Genomic DNA, 24,191 nt, shown 5'->3' with positions numbered 1-24,191 from the left:
TGAAGCTGTTACATAGGTACAAAGGCATTGTTAATTTTTACAGTATGCTAAATTTAAGTCACTTAAAATAACTGATGGACTGATTAACATTATTAACATTAGATGAAGCTTAAGTACTACATTCAGTCAACATTTTTTTCGTAAAGTTTTAAATGTAATTTAGAATTCAGGTTGTTTTGAGAATGACAGAGCAGTAATTGACCTGGAAAATTCCACAGTGATAACCCACTATAGTAGGTTCAGTTTGCTCTAATGAATGATACAGAAATGAAGTTATTTTTCCACTAAACCAAAATGGACTTGATTGCATACTTACTGTCTCTTTTACCAGATCTTTATCATGTTAAAATATTTCTACTGTGCTCAAAAGGCTAACAGAAAACAAAACAAAAAAGTAGCAGGAATAAAAATCATCAAAATTGATTAGCATGTAAAACTATAAGAAGATAAATGAAACTAATTTTATGTGATTGCCTGCAGGTCTTGCATTCAGCACTAAACGCATTAGGGCATACATAGATTTTCTATACTTAAGAATAGGATTACAAATGAAAACGCTTTAATGTGTCATTTCCATCCCGCCTTGTTCAAACTAACAAAGTAAATTCTTGGAAGTGAATACCCTTTTCTAAGTGACCCAGAACTAAGGTATTGTATATATCCACTGAAATCCATAAACAAGAAATACTGCATGAGCAAAGTATTTTCCTTCCTTCCTTGAGGAGCTAACTCAACAATGGAGACATAACCACAAAAGCACATTACCTCTATCTACCTTTTCTGGTCCTATATAAGAGACCATAGTATGATGTAGTTTTACATTTGACTCTAAAATTATGAATTTTACTTGTTTTTTATTGAAATGCAGCATTGCTTAAATGTATTTTTTAAAATTAGTTAAATGTGTTCTGTAAAAGCATTCATTTGATAACCTGTTAAGACTTACTGTGTGTATTTTTCATGCTCAGTAAAATTACATTTTAATGACATTTACAGTGGTACCTTGGTTTGTGATTTTAATTTGTTTCATGATTCTGAAAAAGATGACTAAGGTTGCGCTTGTCATCCGATGTGGAATTCAGAAAGTAAAGCAACATTTTGCCCAGGGCTTCTGTTTTTGAATAGAAATGTTCATGAACTGAGGTATTTCTGTACTTGATATTAAATCTTTGATGACTGGATTAGAGCAGGGTCTTGGAATTGTAATTTGCAATACTTACATTTTTGGTCATACAAATATACAGTGTTTCAGTAAAATGTTCTAAAGCATTTGTTTACTGTTTTATATATTTTAAAAATTGTGTGAATTGAAAAATTTATATTATTATCATTTACTCCTATTATATTCTAAAAGGGATCATTTCATGGTCTTCATCTTTGCAATTGTGTTATAGCAGTTATTATTATTATTGTTGTTGTTGTTGTTGTTATTTTGTGGCACTGGAAACTAAACCCAGCAGCTTAACACTGAGCTACAGTCTGGCCAATTTAAAAATTATTTATTTGTTTATTTTCATTTCAAGACAGTCTTGCTAAAGTGCCCGGACTGCTGTTGCACTTACTGTCCTACTGCGTGTCTTTCATAGAGGCCTGTGCAATCACACTTGCTTTATAATTTTTATTTTTAACAATGCAGATATTTTAAATTTACAAGAAATTGATATATGGGTGCTAAAATAGGAAAGAAAGAAACAATAAAGTTACATCCTTTTAGAACCAGGAAAATGCTTCAAATTCTTCATCTGAAGTGATTCTGTCTTGGCTAGAAAAATTCACTTGTCTTTATGTTCAGAAGCTGTCTCTTATTTCTTATAATCAGATAATTCAGTCTACTTGTACATATACACATAAACATGGCCTATCTCTGCATATATAGTATCCACCTCATATATATACATATATATATATATATATATATGATAATCAAGACACAAAGTATGCTTAAAACTTAAAAATTATAATGAAAAATTAATGCCATTAAATCCCTCCAAATACTTCCCCTTAACTGGGACACACTTATCTCACTGTTATCGCCACTTGTACATGTGTGCATGTGTGTGTATGTATGTTCATGTGTGTATTCAAGAACTGAATCCAGACCTTAGCACTGATCTACATCCCAACCCTTTTTATGTGTTTATTTTAATTTTGAACAGGGTCTTGATAAGTCCCTAAGTACTCAGTCTGGATTCAAATTTGCACTCTCCTGCCTCAGTCTTTCTGGAACAGTTCTAGAAGTCTTCTGGAAATCTAGAAGGCTATTTAGGAAGCATGATTAAAAATACAGCGAATTCTTTTGCCTAGTACAATGCAACTTAAAGCAGTTTCATAAACCATGTCTCCCAATCTCACTAACATACCAGGTCTGGAAATCTGAGATTTCAGGCTCTTTCTCGAAGTGAAAATAGTCATATGACAGGTAAATGTTTTGAATCTGTTCAGTACAGGGGAGCAGATATGACAACACAACTAACTCAGTCTTGAACAAGGACTTGCAGACCTTGTTTAGAATGTGACAAAAACACAATAAGTGTGTTCCAAGCAAGGGGCAGGGGATTTTTGGGAGAAATTATTGGCAGTTGTATTGGTGTAATAGTTTTCTGCCTTTCTATAAATGCGTATTGATTATACTGAATGATGAGTTTCCTTTGGGTAGATTGGGACACGCATGTGACATACTTTAATCACTGCATCTCATTACCTTCCTTACACCAAGCTCCCCGCTTCACATTGTTGGGGGGGATTTCAATGTGTACAATGTACTTTGATCATGTTCATGCCCCGTGCTATCTCCCCTTACACTGCCTCTCGCTCCCATTTCTTCCCTCCTTGTCTAGTAATAATTCGCCTTCCACTTTCATGTCATCTCTTTTAGATGTTAAGAAAATGACTTTAGGAAAAACAGGTGACATTTGTCCTTCAAAATCCAGCTTATTGTGCTCAATATCATGATCTCCAGCAAATGGAGAAATATGGAGATCATCATATTGTAACAAAATTTATATATGAATGGTGTTTTGTATCATACCTCACAAGTTAGTGCAGCATTATGTATGATGGTGAACTCTTTAATCCATAGAATATTCCTATGATACTTTCTTTTGGGGTCTTACAATATTTTATTTATTGCATTTAATATTTGAATTTAAACTACCATGAAATCTTCAGACTCATCACTAAAAAGGGCGAGTTGTATAATGCAGATAAAAATGGAGGTAGATTCCCACTTACGATTAGTGTTTAGATGGAAATATCGAGTATTATGCGCAAAATGCAAAGTGCAAATTTTGTTTTGAAGCAACAGGAAATTTCACAAGTGGGTAGAACTAAGCTTAGAGTAGTCAAATACTTCCCTGGAATTAAACTTTAGAGTACGATAAAGGTGTGGGTGGAGAATCACAGCCGAAAGCATTCCCGAGCAAGTTGTCCTAACCCTTCACTGTCAGTAAAAGTCCCAGATAAATAATCTTGTAAACCACAAAGAGAAAAGCAGTTCTAGCTTCTTACTGAGAGGGAAGAAACTAAAGTAAAAAGAAAAATATTTGTTCAGAATCACAAAGTTAATAAATGCCAAGAATTAGGCACTGATACTTTTCTAATGATCATTTTCTTCTATTAATTTATATAGTATTCATAAACAGTTCTTACCTGCCTTTTCCAGTAACTATCAAACCCTGTCTCTGTCTTCCTAATTTGAGGGTATTACTAATGGAAAAATATCATCTTACAATATTTCTAAACCAATAAGTTAGCCATAATTTGTGCTAATTGTGTAGAAATAATAAAAAGATTATTTTAAACTATAGGTATCAAATAAAAGTCACTTTTGCTTTCTGAAGATTTATAGCTTGAATAAATGTAATTGTACTACATTTTAAGGCCATTACCCTTCACTACAATCCTGATCAAAAGCAATATGTAAAGTATTCTAAGTTACAACTATCCAAATTGAATATACCACTTGAATTATTGTTTATGCTCTTTTTAGAGAAAATAATTAAATTTAAATATTGGTTCACAGTCCATAAAATTATAATTAATGTGGTTTTAAATAAATGGCTATATAATTTACTATATAATTTAACTATTTTATGTTTAATAATGAATTAAATAAGGTAGTCTTCTTGATTATTACTTTTAAAAATTCATATCAATTATAATTAATTAAATATTTACATTAAAAATAACACTTTTTTTTCCTTCTTCCAAAATACTTGAAAAAATAGTAACATTTTGCTTGTTTGTTAAATCATTTCTCAGGCTATTCCTGAAAATGTACACATTTCAACTCTTCTTAGACTATTTACATTTATTCTAATAGTCAATAATAATAGTCTCATATATTATGACATTGTCATTCAGTATGATAAGATCAGTTTACAAGTAGAAGAAAGATACCAAATAATTGTAATTCACTTTTAATGCAATGTGCATAGACATCATAGTGCCTAAAACAACAATAATGAATGGAAATTATTTTATTTGTGGAAAAATTAACATATACTTACTAATTTTTTTAAATTATATCATTCTCTTAAACTTTTCTGAATATGTCAAATAAACTAAAATTTAGGAAACTTAATTGATCTTAAAATGTAAGTTTATTAAATCTATTATCACTATTCAAAATCCACCTCATTAGTTTTTTTCTAGTGCAATTTGTTCAATAAAACTTGATGAATTCATATAGTTTATTTTAAAGACTGAAGTTTTGATTTTATATGAAAACTTGAATAGTTTAAAAGCACCTATATGTTTATTCAGGCTTCTCCCTAAATAATGTGTAAACATTTTACACACTGATTAGTATTATCTTGCTTTTTAAAAAAATTTCCTTTGGGTACCTTGCATCAGGCTTAAGAGAGCAGTTTCCTTAACCTGCATAATTCCATGCTAACAAAATTTGTTAACTTGAATTTCATTTCAAATTGTATTTCCTGATACATGTTTTTGTTTGTTTTCTTAACTAGTGAAAAAGGCCATAGATTTTAAATCTAGAGGATTTAAATTGTTTCCAGGGAAAGACAACAGCAACAAGTTTTCTATCTGTGAGTGTACTTCTTTTTTTGTTATTCTCTAGTGCAAGAGTGAAGTTTGTGGTGTCTGTGTTGTTTGTGTGTGTTTTATTAAAATGTGTATTTACTAAATTAACTGCATTAATATCTATATAACTTGCATGATAATTAGTCAGTGCTGTATTGTTTTTAAATGTATATTGAGTTAATGGATCAATATGTAATTTTCCAACAACAGATTGGTTTTAGAAAATTTGTTCATTATTTCAATATAAAAACAGATTCTTTTATCTCGTGAGGTGATGATAGGTTTTGTAATTCTAGGATGTGAAGTAAAATAGTATTTCTCAAGTTGTAGGTTCCCTATAGTGATCCTTATTTTACTGTAACAAAATTTTCACAGAAATTTTTTAAGGAGCATTTTTTTGTATAATGTATCAATTTTAAGATAAAAACCATTTTAATTTTAGCTTAATTTAAACACTTTATTTTGGCAATTAATTGATTAATTATTTATTCATGCTTCTGAATGCATGCTTTGACTCACAAATTCAGGACATTTCAGAACACCTGAATTCAATTTAATGAAGCCTCAGTTTAGAAAAATCATCAAATGGAAACATTTATTTACAAGCATGAATTAATATTTTTCATACTGCAATGCATGTTTGTCAGACAAATTAATAGTAATTGGCAGAAATTCTCCACCTCACTGTTTTTGCATATGCATATTAGAAACTTTACAATAAGTCTTTTATGGTACAGTGCCTAATTTCTAAAAAAGAATATATGAAAAGTGAGAGAAGTTATTGTAAAATACGTGTGCAGCTATTATTTATCAGTCAATAAAAGAATAATTTATTTCAATTCCAAACCACCTTATGAAATGTTTATAACTATTTATCTGATAAAAATTAGTCATTATAAATTTTAAAATGTATTTTACCTATATATTTATTTACTTGTATACCTAAATAGTAAATTACTCGAAGGATACTCTTTTGACAATTTTCAAAAAAAAAATTTGGGGCATTTATGTTATCAATAATATTGTGGTTTCTATTTTAAAATATAGTTTTTACATTTTGCTACTTAGACATGAGAATAGTAAGCTTAAACCACAAGATAATATGAAATCGTCAATGAAAAAGAGCTATCAGTTTGAAAAGCACTTTTTGTTAAATTCAAGATATTTAACTGAATAATAAGAATTTTTAAATATTTTGGGAGGCAATATCGATACTGTCAGTTTTTAAAATAATTATAAATGCTGAAGTATAATTCAGGCCAATTTTTTCATACATGTTGGAAAGAAATTCATGTTTTCTGAAAGAATTGCAAATAGAAAAATATTTCCAGGTGAGATGATTCCAACAGATCAAAGTTCAACACATCAATATAAAATAAAAGTTAAGTGATTACCTAATGAAATATTAAGTTTATGACACTTATCTAATATTTTGTCTGACTCATAGTTATTTCAAAATTTTTTCCAGAATCACAAGTTATAACACTTTACTCTTTTTTTAAATTTTATTTTGTCTACTTAAATGTTATTTGAGCTGCTCCTCCATATATTAACCTTGCAGATATTCTGAGAAATTCGGTCTATTTAAATACTGAGATATTTAAGATTTGTTTAGGCATTATTTGGTGTACATAACTTTCTATATTTACTAGTACAGTGATTACATGGAAATGTATATTTCATTGTTTTCATGACTATAAGGTAAATTAAAAGAAAACTTATACGTGAAACTGTTACAATAGAAAGGAAAAGAGAATATTTGCTATAAGATTTTCATGCAAAATCTTATGATATGAAAAGTGTGAAATATTTATTTCACAATTTAAAAAGAAAATTTTGGATATCCCATTGTATTTCCTGTAAAAAATTAAAATTCTTTTGTTTTTTGCTTTTATTTTTGTACATAAATAATTGCTACATGAAAGAAAACAAAGTATTTTAAGACAGCTTATTCGTGATTATGAAATAGCAAACAACATAATTTTAAAATTTATTTTACCATAGTTCATGTCTCAAGTATCAAAGAACTAGGTTTAAAACAAAACTGACTCATGGGGTTTGTAGGACAAGGACATATCACAGGAAAATTTATCGCCATCATACATCTATTCTCAAGATATATTAGTTTAAGGAATGAAAACTTTTATCTAATGTTCATCTTTTACATAAAAATTGTTAAACATATTAAGCACCTATTAGTTCTTCTATTGGCCTCGGTAGAATTGGAAATAATCTTGGAGGAAATAAAAAACACACTTGCTAATGCCACTGTCTCCTACAATGGCATCTTTTAGTTTGAGAAATGAATTAACAAGAGATATGAGAAGTAATATTGATAGGTAGAATTGGCCTGTTTAAATGTATATTTTCAAATAATTTTTTTTTTTTCAGTTTTAATGCCTGGACTTTCGACACTTCATTTTTTCTTTATTGTTAAAAGTTGTGGGTATCTCAAACATTCCCTCAAAAATTCTAGTGTTTTCAAGGAAAAAAATGATTTTTCTAAATCATAAAATCATTAAAAATAAAATATACTTTACAGTATATTTTGTATGTTTAAAATGTTGAATTCAATCATTAGGAGTCCTTGCAGTGTATCCATAAAATAGTCATGTTTTTCTTTCCTATTGTAAATCTATACTTTCATTCATTCATAAGACCAATACATTCTGCAGTTTTTCCCTGCAAGTACCATGATAGAATAAGAAAAAAATGAGTGAATAAAATATAAACTCAGCTACAAGCATCCAATGGTATTTGGAAACTGAATTAAAAGTCAGTTCTTTGTTGAATACTATTTGTTAGTTTAAATCACTTGATATCTACAATGGTTGAGTCCACAACAAGATTCTGAAGAGCCATAATTTTAAAATAATAAAAAAAATTGTCTAACTTGAGACAAGTGGAGGTTAAGCACCTGAAAGAGGAAACTTTAGGGTGAATTTTACACAGAATATACTTATTTTTCTCTTTCGAGTAGGCTCTATATTATGCAGAATCAGAAGCCTTACTAAAACACGGTTATAGTAAAAATATTATATTTCTATATTCCTTAATTTTAAGGTGTAGTTTAAATTAGAATCTAAAATAGTAACTAAGTCAAGATTCCTGAAACATATAAACTATATAGTAGAGATACTTTAGTATTGTAAGACATAAATAGCTCAGTGTTTTAAACCCCATCAATTCTGTCTACTGTTTCTCGTTCTTTATTGTTATGTGGGGAACAGAAGTCACATTTCTTAAATAATAGAAGTAAAATAGCCTTATAGACCAAAGATAAAGGATCCTTCCATGAATGTATTTTTTAAGGTAGAGTCCCTTCTTCATATGTGGTGATTTTAAAGAGGATTCATTCTTAACTTTGCTTCAAGTTAGTATTCACATTAAAACGAATAAAAGTGATGGATTTTTCCCGCTTCTTCAGGAGCACTGTACAGGCCAAACTGATGGAATGAGCACTGCCTTCTTTCAAAATGTTAATAACATCTTGCCATGGAAAACGATATCAATAAAGAAAATGAAAGATTATACAGTTTCTTCCTAATTTATTTTGTTAACTTCCACGTTTATCACTAATAGGTATTAAATACATATGATATACGGAAGCCCTCCTTTTATCTGTACTGGTTAAGTTACCTTAATTGAAAATGTCCCAGAAATAGTATCTGATATGAGCATTTCAAGAGACCGAAATAACTTGACATTTAAACACGCAAAAATTGGAATGAATTAGATAAAAATAGTGAAAATTCTAAGTATGTTCTGTATTTTAAGGTGACATATTTGCAAGAATGTATTTAGTAACACAGCTTCCTCTTTGCACACTGTTTGGTCAGGCTGTAGGGCTCCAGGTTTGGCCTGGATGTGAGTGCAGATGGACAGACACTAGCCAAATGAATTGGAGACATTTTTGAATTCCCCATGCTTCAGTTTTCTCCGTTGGAGGAGGTAGATAGGGTAACAGCAGTTGTAGAAATCTCTACACGTGCAGTTTATAGAACAGATCCTGACACCCAGTAAGATACGTCATTTGTCATTCAAATTCACATAATAATATTCAACAATTCTACTTTTTGAGCCTATATTTGTGGTGAAATGAGAGATGAATTTCCTAATTTCTGTTTTCTGGTACTGTACTTGAAAATCACTTTCATATTACTCTTCATCTATGATACATAAGGTACTTTAATAAAGTAGGTAAGCCTAATTCATGCCTCATTTTTCCTCATTTCCAACTCATGTTAAGGAAATCATATTTTGATAAGATATTCAATAATATTATTAAAATATTTCAATGGTTAGAAAAATAATAACACCCCATAAAACTTTCTCTATTCATTAAAAACAGTACATCATCATGTGATATTGCTAATCGAGTAGGATAGATTTTTTCAAAAATTATAAACCCTTCTGTAGTGTTGTGATTGTATTAAAATAATTGTAATATTTCCTTCTTTTGAGTTTATAAATCATTTAGAGGTTACTAAAGAAATGTAAAATTTAAGAATTTATAATATCATGAAATAATTTTTAAATTAAATGTAAAGCTGTCCACATAAAATACACTAAGTTATGCAAAAAGAGGAGATAAATTAGTTTATTAAAAATAAGTGATTATCTTTTGGAAGAAGTAGGACATGAGTTGACTCTTAATTTGTGTTTAAGATAGCTAAACAGAAAGCAAATGCAAACATAGAGATGTAGAGAAAAAGATATTGCCTATAAGGAACATATGTGATCAGCAAAATCATAGAATTACAGAATTAGAGGCATCGGGATTTGAGTGATGATTTCATCTTCGTGACTAATGAGAAATACTGTTGACTGACTGAATATCTAGAATCATTGGCTATTTGAGCAGTTATAAAACTCACCTCTGTTGAAATTTAGCTCTTCCCTTATATTCAGGATGAATTGGAAGTAGCTGATAAAACTTTTGCATAAGTTTCAAAATAGCTGGATTCAATTTGAGAACACAGATCAGATGCCATTTGGAACTTTGGAAGATGATCCACTAGGCCACTGAAAGACAAAAACAATGTCTGAAAAAAAGGACAAAAACATGCATACGAAGTAATTAGCAAACAGTTTTAGAGGCAACACTAGGAACTCAGACTAATTATAGTTGTGGGTTAACACCTTTGAATTAGTCTGCCATCGTAAAAAGAATGAACACAGGAGGTGTCCCCTAAAATCAGAAAAGCTAAGAAGAATTAAATAGCAGTCTAGAGGTCAAGAAAAGCAAAACATATCAGATGCTTTGAATCAATAAATATCAAATAAATTGGAAAAATGTATGTTTCTGATAATATTTAGGAAAATTATTTTATTATTTTAGAAAAATAATTTTAGAGTGATAAAATGGGATGCATTTTTTCATGTAACTGTGAGAATTGTAGCTTTCCCATGCCATGACCGGTTAGATGTCTTTTCTTTGATAATTACTGTAGAATCAATTACCCACCTGAACTAAATGATTCAAAACTCCAGGGGTCCTCAACTTTCACTTTATATTAGAATCATCTTGAGAGTTATTTTTACAAACAAACCAACAATGACAACAACTACAGCAAAACTCCAATTGCCCTTTAGTCCAATTTAGTCCAATCTTTGTTCTTTTTAAGTCATTCTTGTCTACAATGTAGAACAAGAACCATTGCAGGGGGTTAGTTTTTTTGCTGTGCAGTCTCTACTTAGATACTCTTTCCTTAAAAAGAGTAATTGATAAAAACACAATAGGAGCTTTTCTTCAGTTTGCTATAGAATTAAATTTCTCAAACAACATCTTGCAGATGCGTCACAAATAAAAGGTTCAGTCATTTTTCCATTTTAAAAAATCTATCTTGGAGATTTACTTGTATAATGTGATCATATTCAGTGAAAAGATAATCTTTTACTTAGTCCACTAAAGAAATTGCTGAAGAAAACCTGAAGAAAAGACAGTGATAGATATTGCTTGAAAGAAAAGTTTGTATTTTGGTCATCAGAATTAAAATGTAACCAAATGACATGTTTAGTAATTTACACTATTGTTCATTGTTGGTGGACCAAATTGCTTTGTTCTATACCAAAGGCAGAGATATCAGCAACTTTAAACCATTTCCATTGGATCAGATTTTTCATTTGCAAATTAAAAAATAACAGGAAACTAAATGATGCTGTCAAACCCTAATTTCATTTGTCAATGGCACTACTTAGTGGAAACTCTGACACTGATATACCAAAAATGTGTTTTACAGTCTGTTTACAATTACACACAAAATTTTAAACGTTCGTGTGCTAATATTCAGAATAGTATGAATTACTGAACATCAACTCTAGGGTCTGATAGATCCATACATTGAAAAATTGTTTTGATTCATTATTGATTTAAAAAGTTATATTTTTAACTTTATATATAAACAATAGCGACTATAACAAAACTACTGAATCCTATATATGTGTATATATATGTGTGTGTGTGTATGGGTGTGTGTATATGTTTGTTAGTTAATTCCTTGATTTCTTTATAATATATTTGTTTCTTTTCTCTTTTTCTTCATTTACAGTAAATGAAGGAGGTATTAAAACAGCTTCCAATTTATGCCCCGATCCAGGAGAACCAGAAAATGGGAAAAGAATTGGATCAGATTTTAGGTAATATTTTAATAATTTCAATATTTATCTTGTCAAATTTTGTTGCAACCTTAAAACTTAAAAATATATAAATAAAACCTCTGGATTCAAACCATAATAGCTAGATCATGTAGATATATTACTAATATATTATCATGTAAAAGAGACTACCTAAATAATATATCAGTCTTATGATATATTATTCTTTAGGGGATTGACTAATCAATTTTTGTCGTAAAATATGTGAAATATATAGTATTCAATTTTTGAAGTTATGTGTTCAAATTTTGCTTTCACTGCTCTTGAGTAAATCATTCAGTGTTATCTGCCTTGATTTCCTTTTCTGTCATAGGTAAATAAAATTAACTATATACAATAGTAAATTTCAAACCCTATAATGCCTGTAAAATGCTCCAGTCTTGTGTTTTATAAGCAAGTAGTTAGAAGCCATGAAATAAGGAATACACCTGTACTCCTAACTATTCTGGAGGATAAGATGGGATAGTGGGTCACATGTTTGAGTCCACTCTGACTAAGTGATTTAGAGCCTGTCTCTAAACAGAAATAAAGATGGAAGGGCACATAACTCAGTAGTACAGAAGTAATCTAACATGCAGAAGGCCCTGAATTTATTCTGCAGGACACATAAACACATACACATAGAGGCACATGCACACACACACACACACACACACACACACACACACACACACACTAAACATTATTTGCAATTTTTAGAAATAAATTTACCTTGAATATTAATTTTATTTTCAAAATATAGTCAATATCTATTTAATTAACTGCAAATTGCATTGATGAATCAGACAATATATACATTATGGAAGCCATTAATTTAACTATCAAATAATACTTTTTAAGAATATTGAGGCTTTTTGTAGTTCCCTAATTACAGCAGTATACAAATACATAATGAAATATTATTTAAGAACAACATGTGTAGCTAAGTAGATAAAACATTTACCTAGAATGCACAAGGCCTTAAATTTTGTCCAAAGTGGATTTTGCTATAAATAGAATACAATAATATTACTTCATCATTAGTAAAATTGTATTTTTCTAAAATATTTACAGAAAAATCTTCCAAAATCAAGATACCACTTGAAGAAATACCCCAAAGGGAAATTTAAAATGCCTGAGATGTGACTGACTTCATTATACTAAATCACTTAAACATACCGCTTGTCTCACTTTCAGTGATTAACAGTAAAATTTGGTGTAGGCAATTGAGGAAATGTCTTCTTTATCATTACAAGATCATCTAAGAACTTATTTTATGCCCTTTTTACAAATAAGTAACCTCCATTTTCCAGCCAAAATTGTGATGTAAGTGGAATTTGAACTCATGACTTCAGGAGTTCAATAACAACATTTAATCAGTACAGTGTATTATAATTTGAAGTTAAACAAACCTCATCCAAGCCTTTTGCTTGTCGTTGAACTGTCTTATCTTCAGAGAGCTGATTTCATTGATCAAGAAATTGAGATAGTAACGCTTATCTTCTTGATTGGGAAGGCCACGTGAGACAGTATTTGTAGTGTAATAAGAAGAGAGCATATAACAATATTAGCATTCATAAAAGGTGTTATAAGTAATGCATAGAATAATTAATATTATTATTAACTTGGACTCATTACCTGTTATTTATATGCTTTACAAGTATACACTTAAAATAGTCACATGTAACAGTAATGTAATTTTTAAATTATATTGAAATGCAATGTTTCAAGCCATGCACATAATAATCATAAATATATAAAAAATTATAATGAAGTAAAAAATAAAATGCAAAACAAGATTCTATGAGCTAAAATAGAGCTCTAGCTCAGTTGGAATGAACCAAATTTCCGAAGGTCCTACTCCTGCTGTTATCAGAAAACGTACATGTGTCTACACTGCAGAGGAGAAAGCATTTAACATTTAGGAAAAACTTCAGTTATTCCAGGAAAATAAAGATCTGTCAAATTCAGTTACAGAGTGTAAAAAGAGAAAATCAGAGAATGAAGTTGAGGAGGTAAGGAAAAGATGGATCCCTTCTGCAGAGATAGTAAATTGGCATCTAGTCCGCTTAATCTGGACTGGAGACTTGTTTTATTTTAACCATACAATGTATTTAAAAGTGGGGGCCAGCATTTAAAATGCAGGAGATTTCACACATACTCTCCCTCTCCTTCTCTCTCTCTGTCTCTCTCTCTCCACACACACAGACTTTGTTGATTTATTTGGCTACTTAAACCAATATACTTTCATAGCAACATTTATTGAACAAAATGACAACAGTTCCTTCCTGACCAAGCTGACTTTTTCTTGTGCACCATGGCTACCCCTGGCCTACTTTTCTCATTTAAGCCACCTTTGCAACTCAAGGAGAAACATGAAAAGTATACCCAGGATTTGGCGATAGATTTATTTTATGTTGCTGGGCACTGATCAAGATCATCAAAATGTCAGGTTTTGCAGGCTTAAGGAAGGAGCTTTCTATGGAGTCTGCAAACGGAAAGTACAGAGGCAGAGTACTCAGCTCTCTGACTGATTTTTATAGTATACATCTTGGAGACCAGTCATTTCTAACAAGCAGAAGCAATAGGAACTGTTGCCTAGGTAGCTAACAGAGTGTGTAGGGGACATTTTCTACTACAGCCTAACTGGCTAAGATGCCAAGTTGCTTTTAGTAAATGAACTACAGAAAAATCAAATTTTTAGAAGGCTACTATGTAGTTTGGATGAAAGTTTATAAAGACTTTGTGATGATAACAGTGAAATAGAAGTACCTAAGGTATATTCTGAAGATAACATTTTCAGTATCTAATGATAATTTGTTCTGATTAAGGAAAACAAAAGAATAAAGGATGATTTCCAGTTTAGGAGCAACGTTGATCAGATGAATTAAAACTTTTACTAGTGTGGATATTAGCGATTTGAGGAGAAAAACAGTTTCAGCTTTTGTGTTGCAGATTTCAGATGACTTAGATTTGGAAGTTAGTAGGTAAAGTTAATAGATACCTTAATGGAATCTAAAAATTATAAATGTGTCATCTTCTTGTAGATTTTATAAAGACTTTTGAAAGCAACATGAATAGATGATATCATGTATAATGTACAGAAAGACATAGAACTTATACAAAGGCCCCAAATCTATTACAAATCTAGAACAAAGAGCTATCAAATTGTGCTTGTGAGGAACCAGAGGAGTATGAAAATAACCAAGGAAATGATAGAGGCAAAAAAAGAAATTCCTTTTAAAAAAAAGTTGGAGAAGGTTGATTGCAGTGAAAACCTTGACTATGATGACAAAGATTATTTACTGAATTTGACAACACAAAAGATGGATTAGTCATTTTTCTTCTTGCTGGGACATATACCTGACATCCACAAATTAAAAGAGGATAAATTTAATTTGGCTCATATTTTAAGGAGATGTAGTACATAGTTGGCCTGCTCAAAGTCAAGAAGAAAAAGTTTGTGAAGAGCAAACCTGTGCACATCATGATGTTCAAGAAGCATAAGAGGGGGAAGAGAATGGGTTTGGCTTGCTTTAAAGCAAGAGCATTATAGAAGAAGGGTGTGGTAGAAAAAAGCTTCTTGGTTTATAGCAGTCAGGAAACATAGCAGGGGAACAGTGCCAGAGGTGAAAGGGCAAGGGAACCAGACACAGACTCCATGGCCCTCCTGGACACACCAACTAGAGTGCTCTGCTAATCCTCTGGGTATATCCCACATTCAAACCTTAAAGCAAATCAAATTGCAATTCCTCCCTTACCACCACAAATGTTATTAATAAGAATGATTTTATTGGAATGATAAAGTCTGCAAAAATAGTGAAATGAGCTAAAAAGTGAATAATGCAATGCAGAGTGGGAACATTATGAGAACATCAAGTTATATAATGCAAGAGAATAAAAGGGACGTTGTATTGTCATTAGGAAGTTAAGAGCAATTTCATTTTAAGATATGCAAGTGATCGAGGCATGATTATTTGTTAATAGAAATTATTCTAGAGCAAGGAATATGTTAGTGATATGGAAAGAGATGCCAAAGTAAAGCAAAATAATTTTGTAGAAGAAATAAGTGAGATTCACAGATAGGTGCAGAGAATTCTAATATAACAAGTAGAAAGGATTGTAGATTCTTTTAAATAGGAAGATGAGAGAGCTAATGCTCAAATACCTTTAATTTGGTAAAACTGTATCAAATGAGTTTATCAAATGAAAATGCATAGGGATGATTGGAATAACAAGGTTAATATAAAGAAACATAGGAAATAGGTGTTAGTGCTGCGGAGAGAGCAAGTTTAATATTGAAATGTTGTCTTGGCAAGGGACTTTGCCCTTTTGAGGCTGACGATAATGAGTCTGACTAGTCTGATTATTTCTAGTGTTAGTTGAAAAAGATTGTTCAGAAGTGCGATAAAGCTAAGTGCATTTAGCAAATTACCAGTAATAGTTTCAGGCATATACTTTAGAAATATAGATCTAGAGGGAAGAAATCTTTAAGTATAAGTTTAAGTAGGGCGATTTTTAAGGAAAATGAATTAAACTGTCTTTCAAAGTCACTTTCAGCTATAAGCATTCCACCATGTCAGACAAATTTGTAGACTCAAAGATTTCAGAGGAGAAAAAAACAACCTTAGCATGTATTTTAGAGTATAAAACAATAGTCATTCTCATATAACTTGTGAGAATCATCTAAAAAAAAACTAATAAAATGAGAGCTAGTAAAGAGATAAATATGATAAAAAGACGTCACCTTACTATATTAATAATCTACCCTTAATCATAACTCAAATTAAAAGTTAACTCTTTTCTTGGGCCCTTATCATGTTAAAGGGGAATTCAATGATGGTTGCTCAATGAATCACCACCTGCATCTATGAAAATCAGATTCGTTGTTGAATTAAAGTTACCATCAACTCCAGAATTATTAAAGATATTCAAGGCAGGTTTTCCTCATATCCATTACTTTGTGACACTCCAGTTTTTTATACAGTGTCAAAAGCACAATCAGTGAATGAAAAATAATTAGTCAAGTGTAGTACATTAAAATTAAAACTCCTGTTCTATAAAAGATACTGTTAATAGAAACGCCCACAGGTTGGGAGAAAATATTTGCTTATCTGATGATAAAAGATTTACGTCTAAAAAAAGGGAAAAAAAAAACCTCTTAAAATACATGCTAAGAAAAATAATTGATTACATTAAAAACAAAATGTTTGTCGTGATACTCTGTACACATATGTTAGTGTAATGATAATGTATTAAAATCTTTCTCGAGAACATTGATTGCAACATCAATCATTTTTGTGTCATCATTCCACTGTGGTAATAATGTTTGTGAGTTCAAAGACTAGAGAGGGAGGAAAATTTGAAATACTAAGAAACACCTAGTTTCCGACTGATCGGGACAGTTCCTTATCTCTAATTCCATGGTTTTCATCTTAGTTCTCCCTGAACACATTTTCAGAGAATTGCACTGTCAGCCTTAAGTAGCTGCAGGCTCTTTCTCTGAACGTCTGACTTTGTGCTCTTGCCACACCAAACTTACGCATAGTATCTATAATGTGTTTTTCCAACTTAAATCAGACAGACCTTTCCTGAGGACTGTTCATCCAAGCACCACTCCTTTTGATATTAAAAGTGCCCCAATGTCTCTCTATTCTTGCACAGTTGATCATCCATCCCTATTTTATGTGGCAACAATTCACAGTGTTTGCCTCAATCCTATCAGATTTCGTCTGACTTCACAGAGTTTTATTGTTTCTTTCATAGAATGTCCCATCCCAGCCTCTTGCTGATGGTATCCCATACATTCTTTAAATATTCACTCAAAACTGCCATAAAACTTTTATTACCTTCTTGTATTAGTGAGCTTTTCTTCAGTTGGGACACAGTAACAGGACCCTGTTACTTAAAGAAGGAAACACTCGATTTATCTCACTGTTTTCAGGGAGTTTCAGTCTGCCCTCACCGGGCTCCAAGGCAGAAACATTGTGAAAGAGAGACATGACAGAGCAAAGCCGCTTAGTTCTTGGTGGTAGGGGGCAGAGTACAGGAACTGCTAAAGAATAATGGGCAAGGGACCCCAAATAGTACCCAAGGCTGTGCCTCCATCACTCACAAAGACACATCCCTGAGTGTGCTCTTTTGATCAGCCAGGTGTTTCTTAATCCAATGAAGGGACATACCCAGACAAAAGGTCACTTTGCCCAACCACCTGCAAACTGGCTCTAACTCCCATAAAGCTATTTATGTATAACTCTAATATAAAACAGACTCTGCATCGTCTCTCCAAATCTTTTCTAAATTTTACAAATTGAGATTTAGATACAGGGTTGTTCACATGTGTTCATGCCTAACAAAGGATGTTAGATAAGGTCCATGCATTGATTAGAACGGCAAAACTGCATCTTGAGAGTTTTTCGTTTATTTCTCTAATCGTATGACCTAGTAGATCGATGTCAAACTCATCATAAAACGAAATGACTTACAGGGAAAAAATGCAAAAACATAAACATTGTTGTAAATCAATATTTTTGTGCTCACTGAGGGTATCTATAAGTAAGTCCTTGATGAACTAAGGCGTCTGTCTTGCTCTATTTTGCTTACCATCTGGTATTCTAATCTCTAAGGTGAGAGTCCTAGCAGCTGTGTTTTGAAGTCTTAAAAAATAAATTAAAAATTTAAATATCTCTTAAAATTACAACCAAATGTCTGTAAAAGCTCAACTTGTAGGATCTTTACCCAACGCTCGCTCATGTTCCTTCTGGAAGAAGGGTTTACCTCCTGCCTTCTTTGGAGCAGTGGAAATTTGAGAAGGGAGAAGTTCTGAAGTGAAAAAGAAATGTCACCAGAGAAGGACAGGAATTTGTTCCCCTCTTATGATTGAAGAGTAACATTGGTTCTAAATTTTGTATTTTCATTTGGATTTGAAAACTCTGGTATATGCCTCAGCAGAGAACCTGTTAGTCGCACAGTTCTATGAAAACAGTTGTACATAGTTTTTCAAGGAAACTGTGATAATGCAAATTAATGACATTTTTGAATGTAGACTCATCTTCAGCCATTCTCTTACCCTGAGCTTTCTAAGCATGCTAGTAAATTCCTTTATGAATTTTACCATGATAAATTCAGAGATCATTACTTTATAGACGTTTGCAAAGGCGTTCTATCTCCGCTTGACAAGGAAACTTTTCTGAAGAATACATCTGTGGCACCAGTATGCTTACCATATAGCATTGTATTTCTATTACTAGGTGTTTCATCTCTGAGTTACTTTTTCAGTTTGCATGTAACCATTTGTTCTCTAATTTTGTACTTCAATGATTATGAAATATTGTTTCCTTAAGGTAGCCTCTCTAATCACTGTATTTGCTCTTTTCTTGAATGAACATTTTTCTCTTATTTTCTAAATATTGTCTTTCCCCAGGGTTGTATCTGTTCTCCTCCTCTATATCTTTTTTTCAGGAATATTATCACCTCTGAAGTCTTCATGATCAGCACTTGTGTGTTTCACTTAGGTCTTTCACATTTTCATTCTTCTACATTTTATGAATTTACTTTTAATATGTAAAAAGGGAATTATTTTTCCTCTTGAAACAAGTTATCAAGCTGTCGATCTCACAGCACGTTGTTTTAATATGTTATCTTGCACGTCTACTTGTTGAATTAAACAATTATATATTAGTTTTTTTACACATTTCATACTATAAATTTAAAAGTATCTCTACATTATTGTTACTAATTAAAACACTGTGTCTCAATATTTCTGTTTTGCTGGTGAGTGAACTCACATGCCGTATAAATTTCCACATTTTCCGATGATAAAGGTAGTCCTTGAACTCAGGGCTTGGTGCTCTTTCTCCTTGCTTATACATTTGCATTTTAGATTTACGTTCTTTAAGACAGTCCAAACCTAGCTTTTGGCATTATCTTTCCAGTTCTACCATATTGTGTTACAGAATGTTAAACCTCCCTTTTAAAGAAAAAAAAAATACCATCTGAAGTATGTGGTATGTATTTTTAAACATAAATGTGAAAACAAAATCCCTGAAATTTAACAGCTCCTCAAGGCAAATTGTTCTTTCAAATGCCTCTGTCTTTTACCAGCTCTGTAACATGGCACATGGTTCTGCTATAATGTGGACCAGTTCTGATAATTTCCCCCTGTAAGGATGCTATCTGGTATTCAACTGGATTTATTTCATCTTTCATTGCTATACATTTTACCCAGGCATGCTTACCTCATTTGACTGGTGTGATAGTAATGTGTGTGTTTGTCTTATTTCCATACTTGCTATTTATTCTATGTATTCAAGGAAAATGTAATTTTATTTTTATCATCAAAACCAAAACTATTAGAAACAATTGCTATGTTGAATTTGAAGAAACTGGCACTGCCACTTATCCCAAATGTAATTTCATAAGACTAGTGGAATAAACACTCAGTGTATGGTTATTATCTGTATTAAAAGGTGTCTTTAGCCTCTTGGAGAAGATTCTTAAAATATACATTTTTTAGGTCTGAAAGCAATGTGGAACAAGAGCATAGTTTTTCTATTGTTGCTTAGGGCCCAAACATTTCAGTATAATATTATCATGTATCTCGTATAAAAATTAATCTATTTTAAATGGTATACATTTTAAAAAGTAGTAGTCAAAATGGATTTTTAAATTACTCATTTTTTAATCTTATTGATAGGCTATGACTCATAGAAATACTCAAATTATGTAGATATTCTAAAAAGGCAATAGCATTATAATAGGCATAATAAGCCTTCGGTTTAAACTGTGCACATTTTTCAGATAAGCTTAGCATTTATTCGCACTGTAGGATCTCTACCCTCCCAGTCTCCTCATTGCTAGAGGGAGAAAACAAGTTATTGCAATATCATGGTGAAAATATTTAAATGAAAAAGTTAATGAAAGTAATAATTTGAAGACACAGCAATTTAAATCAGTGATCTTTTACTGAAGTAAAGTTTAAATGTACATATTTAGAAGCATATTAAAATATTGCATCGAGGGAAATGTTTTGGTTGAATAAAACTATATGTGGATGATGCAAGTATTTCTGCTAGTGAAATGTGGGAATACTTTTGGAATATGAAAAATAATTTCAGATCTATAAAAGTACGATTAAGCGTTTGTTTTATGTCTTAAGTTTTATATGTTTTATTTTCAAATGATAGTACTTTTGAAAAAAGTTATAATAAAAATAAAATGACTCCTTTCTAGTGTCACTCTCAATGATAAGAAAAACTTAAAAACATATTCAAATGATTAAATGAGTCAGATTTTCCCCTACTACATTAGCAGAGGTTCTCACACTAAAACAGTATGTTTCCATAAAGAAATAGTTTTACACAGTAAATGTGAATTGTTCTAATTAAAAATCTCTAAGTATGTTGAAAAATCCCATGTGTCTTGGACAAGCTGAAAGAAGGGATATGCCCTTGATTATGTAATGAATGATATGGGTTACAGCATTAGGAATGTTGAAAGAAACTCAAGGGAAAATATTAGGAGATATGATATAAGGAAAATAGTTATTTAAGCAGTAAGATATTTTTTTTTCATTAGGACCACTTTAACCCTAAGGTACATCCCTAGCCATTTTCATTTTTTTTTTTTTTTTTTTGAGACATGGTCCCAGGAAGTTGCCCGGCTTGCCTGTAATTGGCAATACACCTGCCTCAGCCTCCAAAGTACCTGGAATTACAAGTGTGTGGCCTGTGCCTGGGAGAATGTTTTTAGCATAAAAATGATCAATACAAGAACAAAGACGAGAGATTTGGGACAGGGAGAATGAGGAAAGACTTATGCAATCACCGTAAAGCAAATGTAGAAAGTGCACGTCTGAAATAACGTTTCACTTATTTAAAAAAAATCTCTATGTAGATTGGTGACCGCTCTTAATTTTACCCTCTCATATTCAGTGCAAAAAGAATATTCATTGTTTCTACTTTCAAACTATAGTCTAAATATGGCCAGGGTTCTTCTTACCAATTAAAACTTTTCAATTTCAAGCCTGTCTCATTCCTGTTAGACCATCATAATCAGCCCAAACTGACCTCTCTTTTTACTGCTGTCTTCTGTGTTGTATTCAGTACAAAATAAACAAGGCATCCTTTTATAAACAGGTGAAATTAGGCTATTTGTCTTTTTAAAATGCCTGCTACCTTTACACTTAGAATAAAATCAATACTTAAAAAAAGAAAAAATCTCTTCCCGTAATCCCCTCTGACCCAGCTCTTATTTTATTTTATTTTATTTTATTTTTAAAATAAACAGGGTAAAATTAAACAGAACAAAACAGACCATAAGAAAACAACGTAAGAGACACAGATTTCAAAGCAAGACAACTGGAGATCTTTACTGTCTATCACATTGCTCTTGTTTTCTTCCAAATAGTTGTCCAACTATTCACATACAATGAGTTCATTCAAAACAAAATAGTATAAAACTGATCAGAACAGGATGATGAAGGCATTTTAGGTCTTCAAGTTCAGACAAGAAGGAAGTCAACAATGGCTGCCATAATGTCTCTCATTCTCTTTCAAAATTGCTGTCCATACCTTCGTGTATGTTGAAATTAAACAAAACAAAACAGACTAAAATCACTCTGAACAAAAAATAATAGTATTTCTGGATTTCACATTATGACACTACGGAACCAACACTGGGTATCTAAGTGTCTCTTTTCTTCAAAGTAGCTGTTTATTTCATTGATTCTCATAAACTGTTTAGAAATTCTAAGCATGCATGAATCTCTACATGTACACCTACTCTTTCTGTATTAGAGGAAAAAAATAAAACAAAACAAGACAAAACAAAACAAATTCCTAGAAAAACGCAAAACAAAAAAAGACTAATAGACAACAACATAGCAAAGAGCCCAGAACACTGACAACATAGACCTTTAAAACAAGGTGCTATGATTGTAACTAAGGTTGCTATTTTACATAATGATTGTCAAGAGTCCTTCAAATCACCATACAATAATATATACAATTGTTCCAATCTTATGAATGTTAACTATTTTGGTCCAAGAACTTATAGAATTTGTAGCACAATCATCTTAGCTATACTGTGTGTTTATATAATTTTATATTTTTTCTTTTCCCTTCTTTTCTTTTACCTCATTTTCTCTGAGATATTATTTTTCCCTTTTAAGCAGATTCTTGTCCTTTCAATATGATATTTACACATGTGAGTTTGATTTATTACAATTATAAGTATGGTCGCGAGTTGCATACATTTACTTATAAATATGTCAATGTGATCATTCTTTATAGCTGAGTAGTACTCCATTGTATAAAAATACCACATCTTTTTTTTTTTTTTAAATCTATTCCTCAGTTGATGGACACTTAGGTTGTTTCTAAGATTGGCTATTATAAATTATGCTGCTATAAACATGGGTGCACATGTACCACTGTGGTATGATGTTTTCAGTTCTTTTGGAAATATGACTAGTAGAGGAATAGCTGGGTCAAATGGGACCTCCAATCCCAGCTTTTTGAAGAATCTCCAGAACGACCTCCACAGTGGTTGCACCAGTCTACACTCCCACCAAAAGTGCAGGAGAGTTCCTTTTCCCCACAGCCTCTCCAGCATTCATTGTTGGTAGTTTTCTTTATCCTGACCATTCTTTCTGGAGTGAGATAGAACCTCAGTGCTGTTTTAATTTGCATTTCTCTAATGACCAGTGATGCTCACCATTTTTTCATGTATTTATTTGCCATTTGTATTTCTTCATCTGAGAACTGTGTATTCATGTCTGATGTCCATTTTTGGAATGGGTTTTTGAATTTAGAGGATCTGATTTTTTAAAATTCTTTATATGTTCTGGACATAAGTCCTTTGTATAAGGGACTGTTTACTAAGATTTTTCCAATTTGTAGATTTTCTTTTTGCTAAGTAGATTTATTTTGACATACAAACACTCTTTAATAGGATGCAATACCAGTTGTTGATTCTGTGAAGTATTTTGTATGCATTTTGATTCTTGTTCAAGAATTCTCTACCTACCCCTATGTTTTCAAGATTTCTACCTATTTTGTCTTTCAACAACTTTAGTGTTTCTGTTTTAATATTCAGATGTTTGCTCCATTTATACTTTAATTTAATACATGGTGATAGGCATGGGTCTAGTTTTAGTTGTTGGCATATGGACAGCCAATTTCTCCACCACCATTAATTGAAGAGACAGTCTTTCATCTAGTGGACGTGGTTGCCCCTTTATCAAAGATAGGGTGGCTGAGTGTGGTTGTATTCATAGTTGTTTCTTCTAATTTATTCCATTGTTTTTCAGGCCTTTTCTTTATTCTTATATCATGTTCATTTTACTACAGTAGCTTTGTAGTATAACTTCAAGTCAGGGAATGTGATGACTCCTGCCTTGCCTTTGTTGCTTAGAATTGCCTTTGCTATTCTAGATCTTTTCTGTTTCCAGACAAATTTTAGGAGTGATTTCTCTAGATTTGTGAGGTATGCTAGTGGCATTTATTTTGGGA

General features: G+C 31.5%; 1 protein-coding gene across 8 annotated transcripts in view; it reads left to right on the top strand.

Moving 5' to 3' along the window:
- The window catches only part of Csmd3 (CUB and Sushi multiple domains 3), a 1,082,130-nt gene that overhangs the window by 442,323 nt on the left and 615,616 nt on the right, over positions 1-24,191 (top strand). For 5 of the 8 annotated variants that reach the window (XM_063257640.1, XM_063257642.1, XM_063257639.1 and 2 more), the window contains 2 exons: positions 4,971-5,048; positions 11,595-11,682. In XM_063257640.1, coding sequence (XP_063113710.1) covers positions 4,971-5,048; positions 11,595-11,682 — 166 coding nt within the window. The remainder of the gene's footprint in view (positions 1-4,970; positions 5,049-11,594; positions 11,683-24,191) is intronic. The other 3 variants (XM_063257641.1, XM_063257646.1, XM_063257647.1) reach the window with 1 other exon arrangement.

The sequence above is a fragment of the Cavia porcellus genome, unplaced genomic scaffold, assembly GCF_034190915.1.
Source record: "Cavia porcellus strain 051 isolate PalLab524CR breed Dunkin Hartley unplaced genomic scaffold, mCavPor4.1 scaffold_10, whole genome shotgun sequence".
Taxonomy (NCBI): domain Eukaryota; kingdom Metazoa; phylum Chordata; class Mammalia; order Rodentia; family Caviidae; genus Cavia; species Cavia porcellus.
This window is presented reverse-complemented; position numbering and strand designations above follow the sequence as displayed.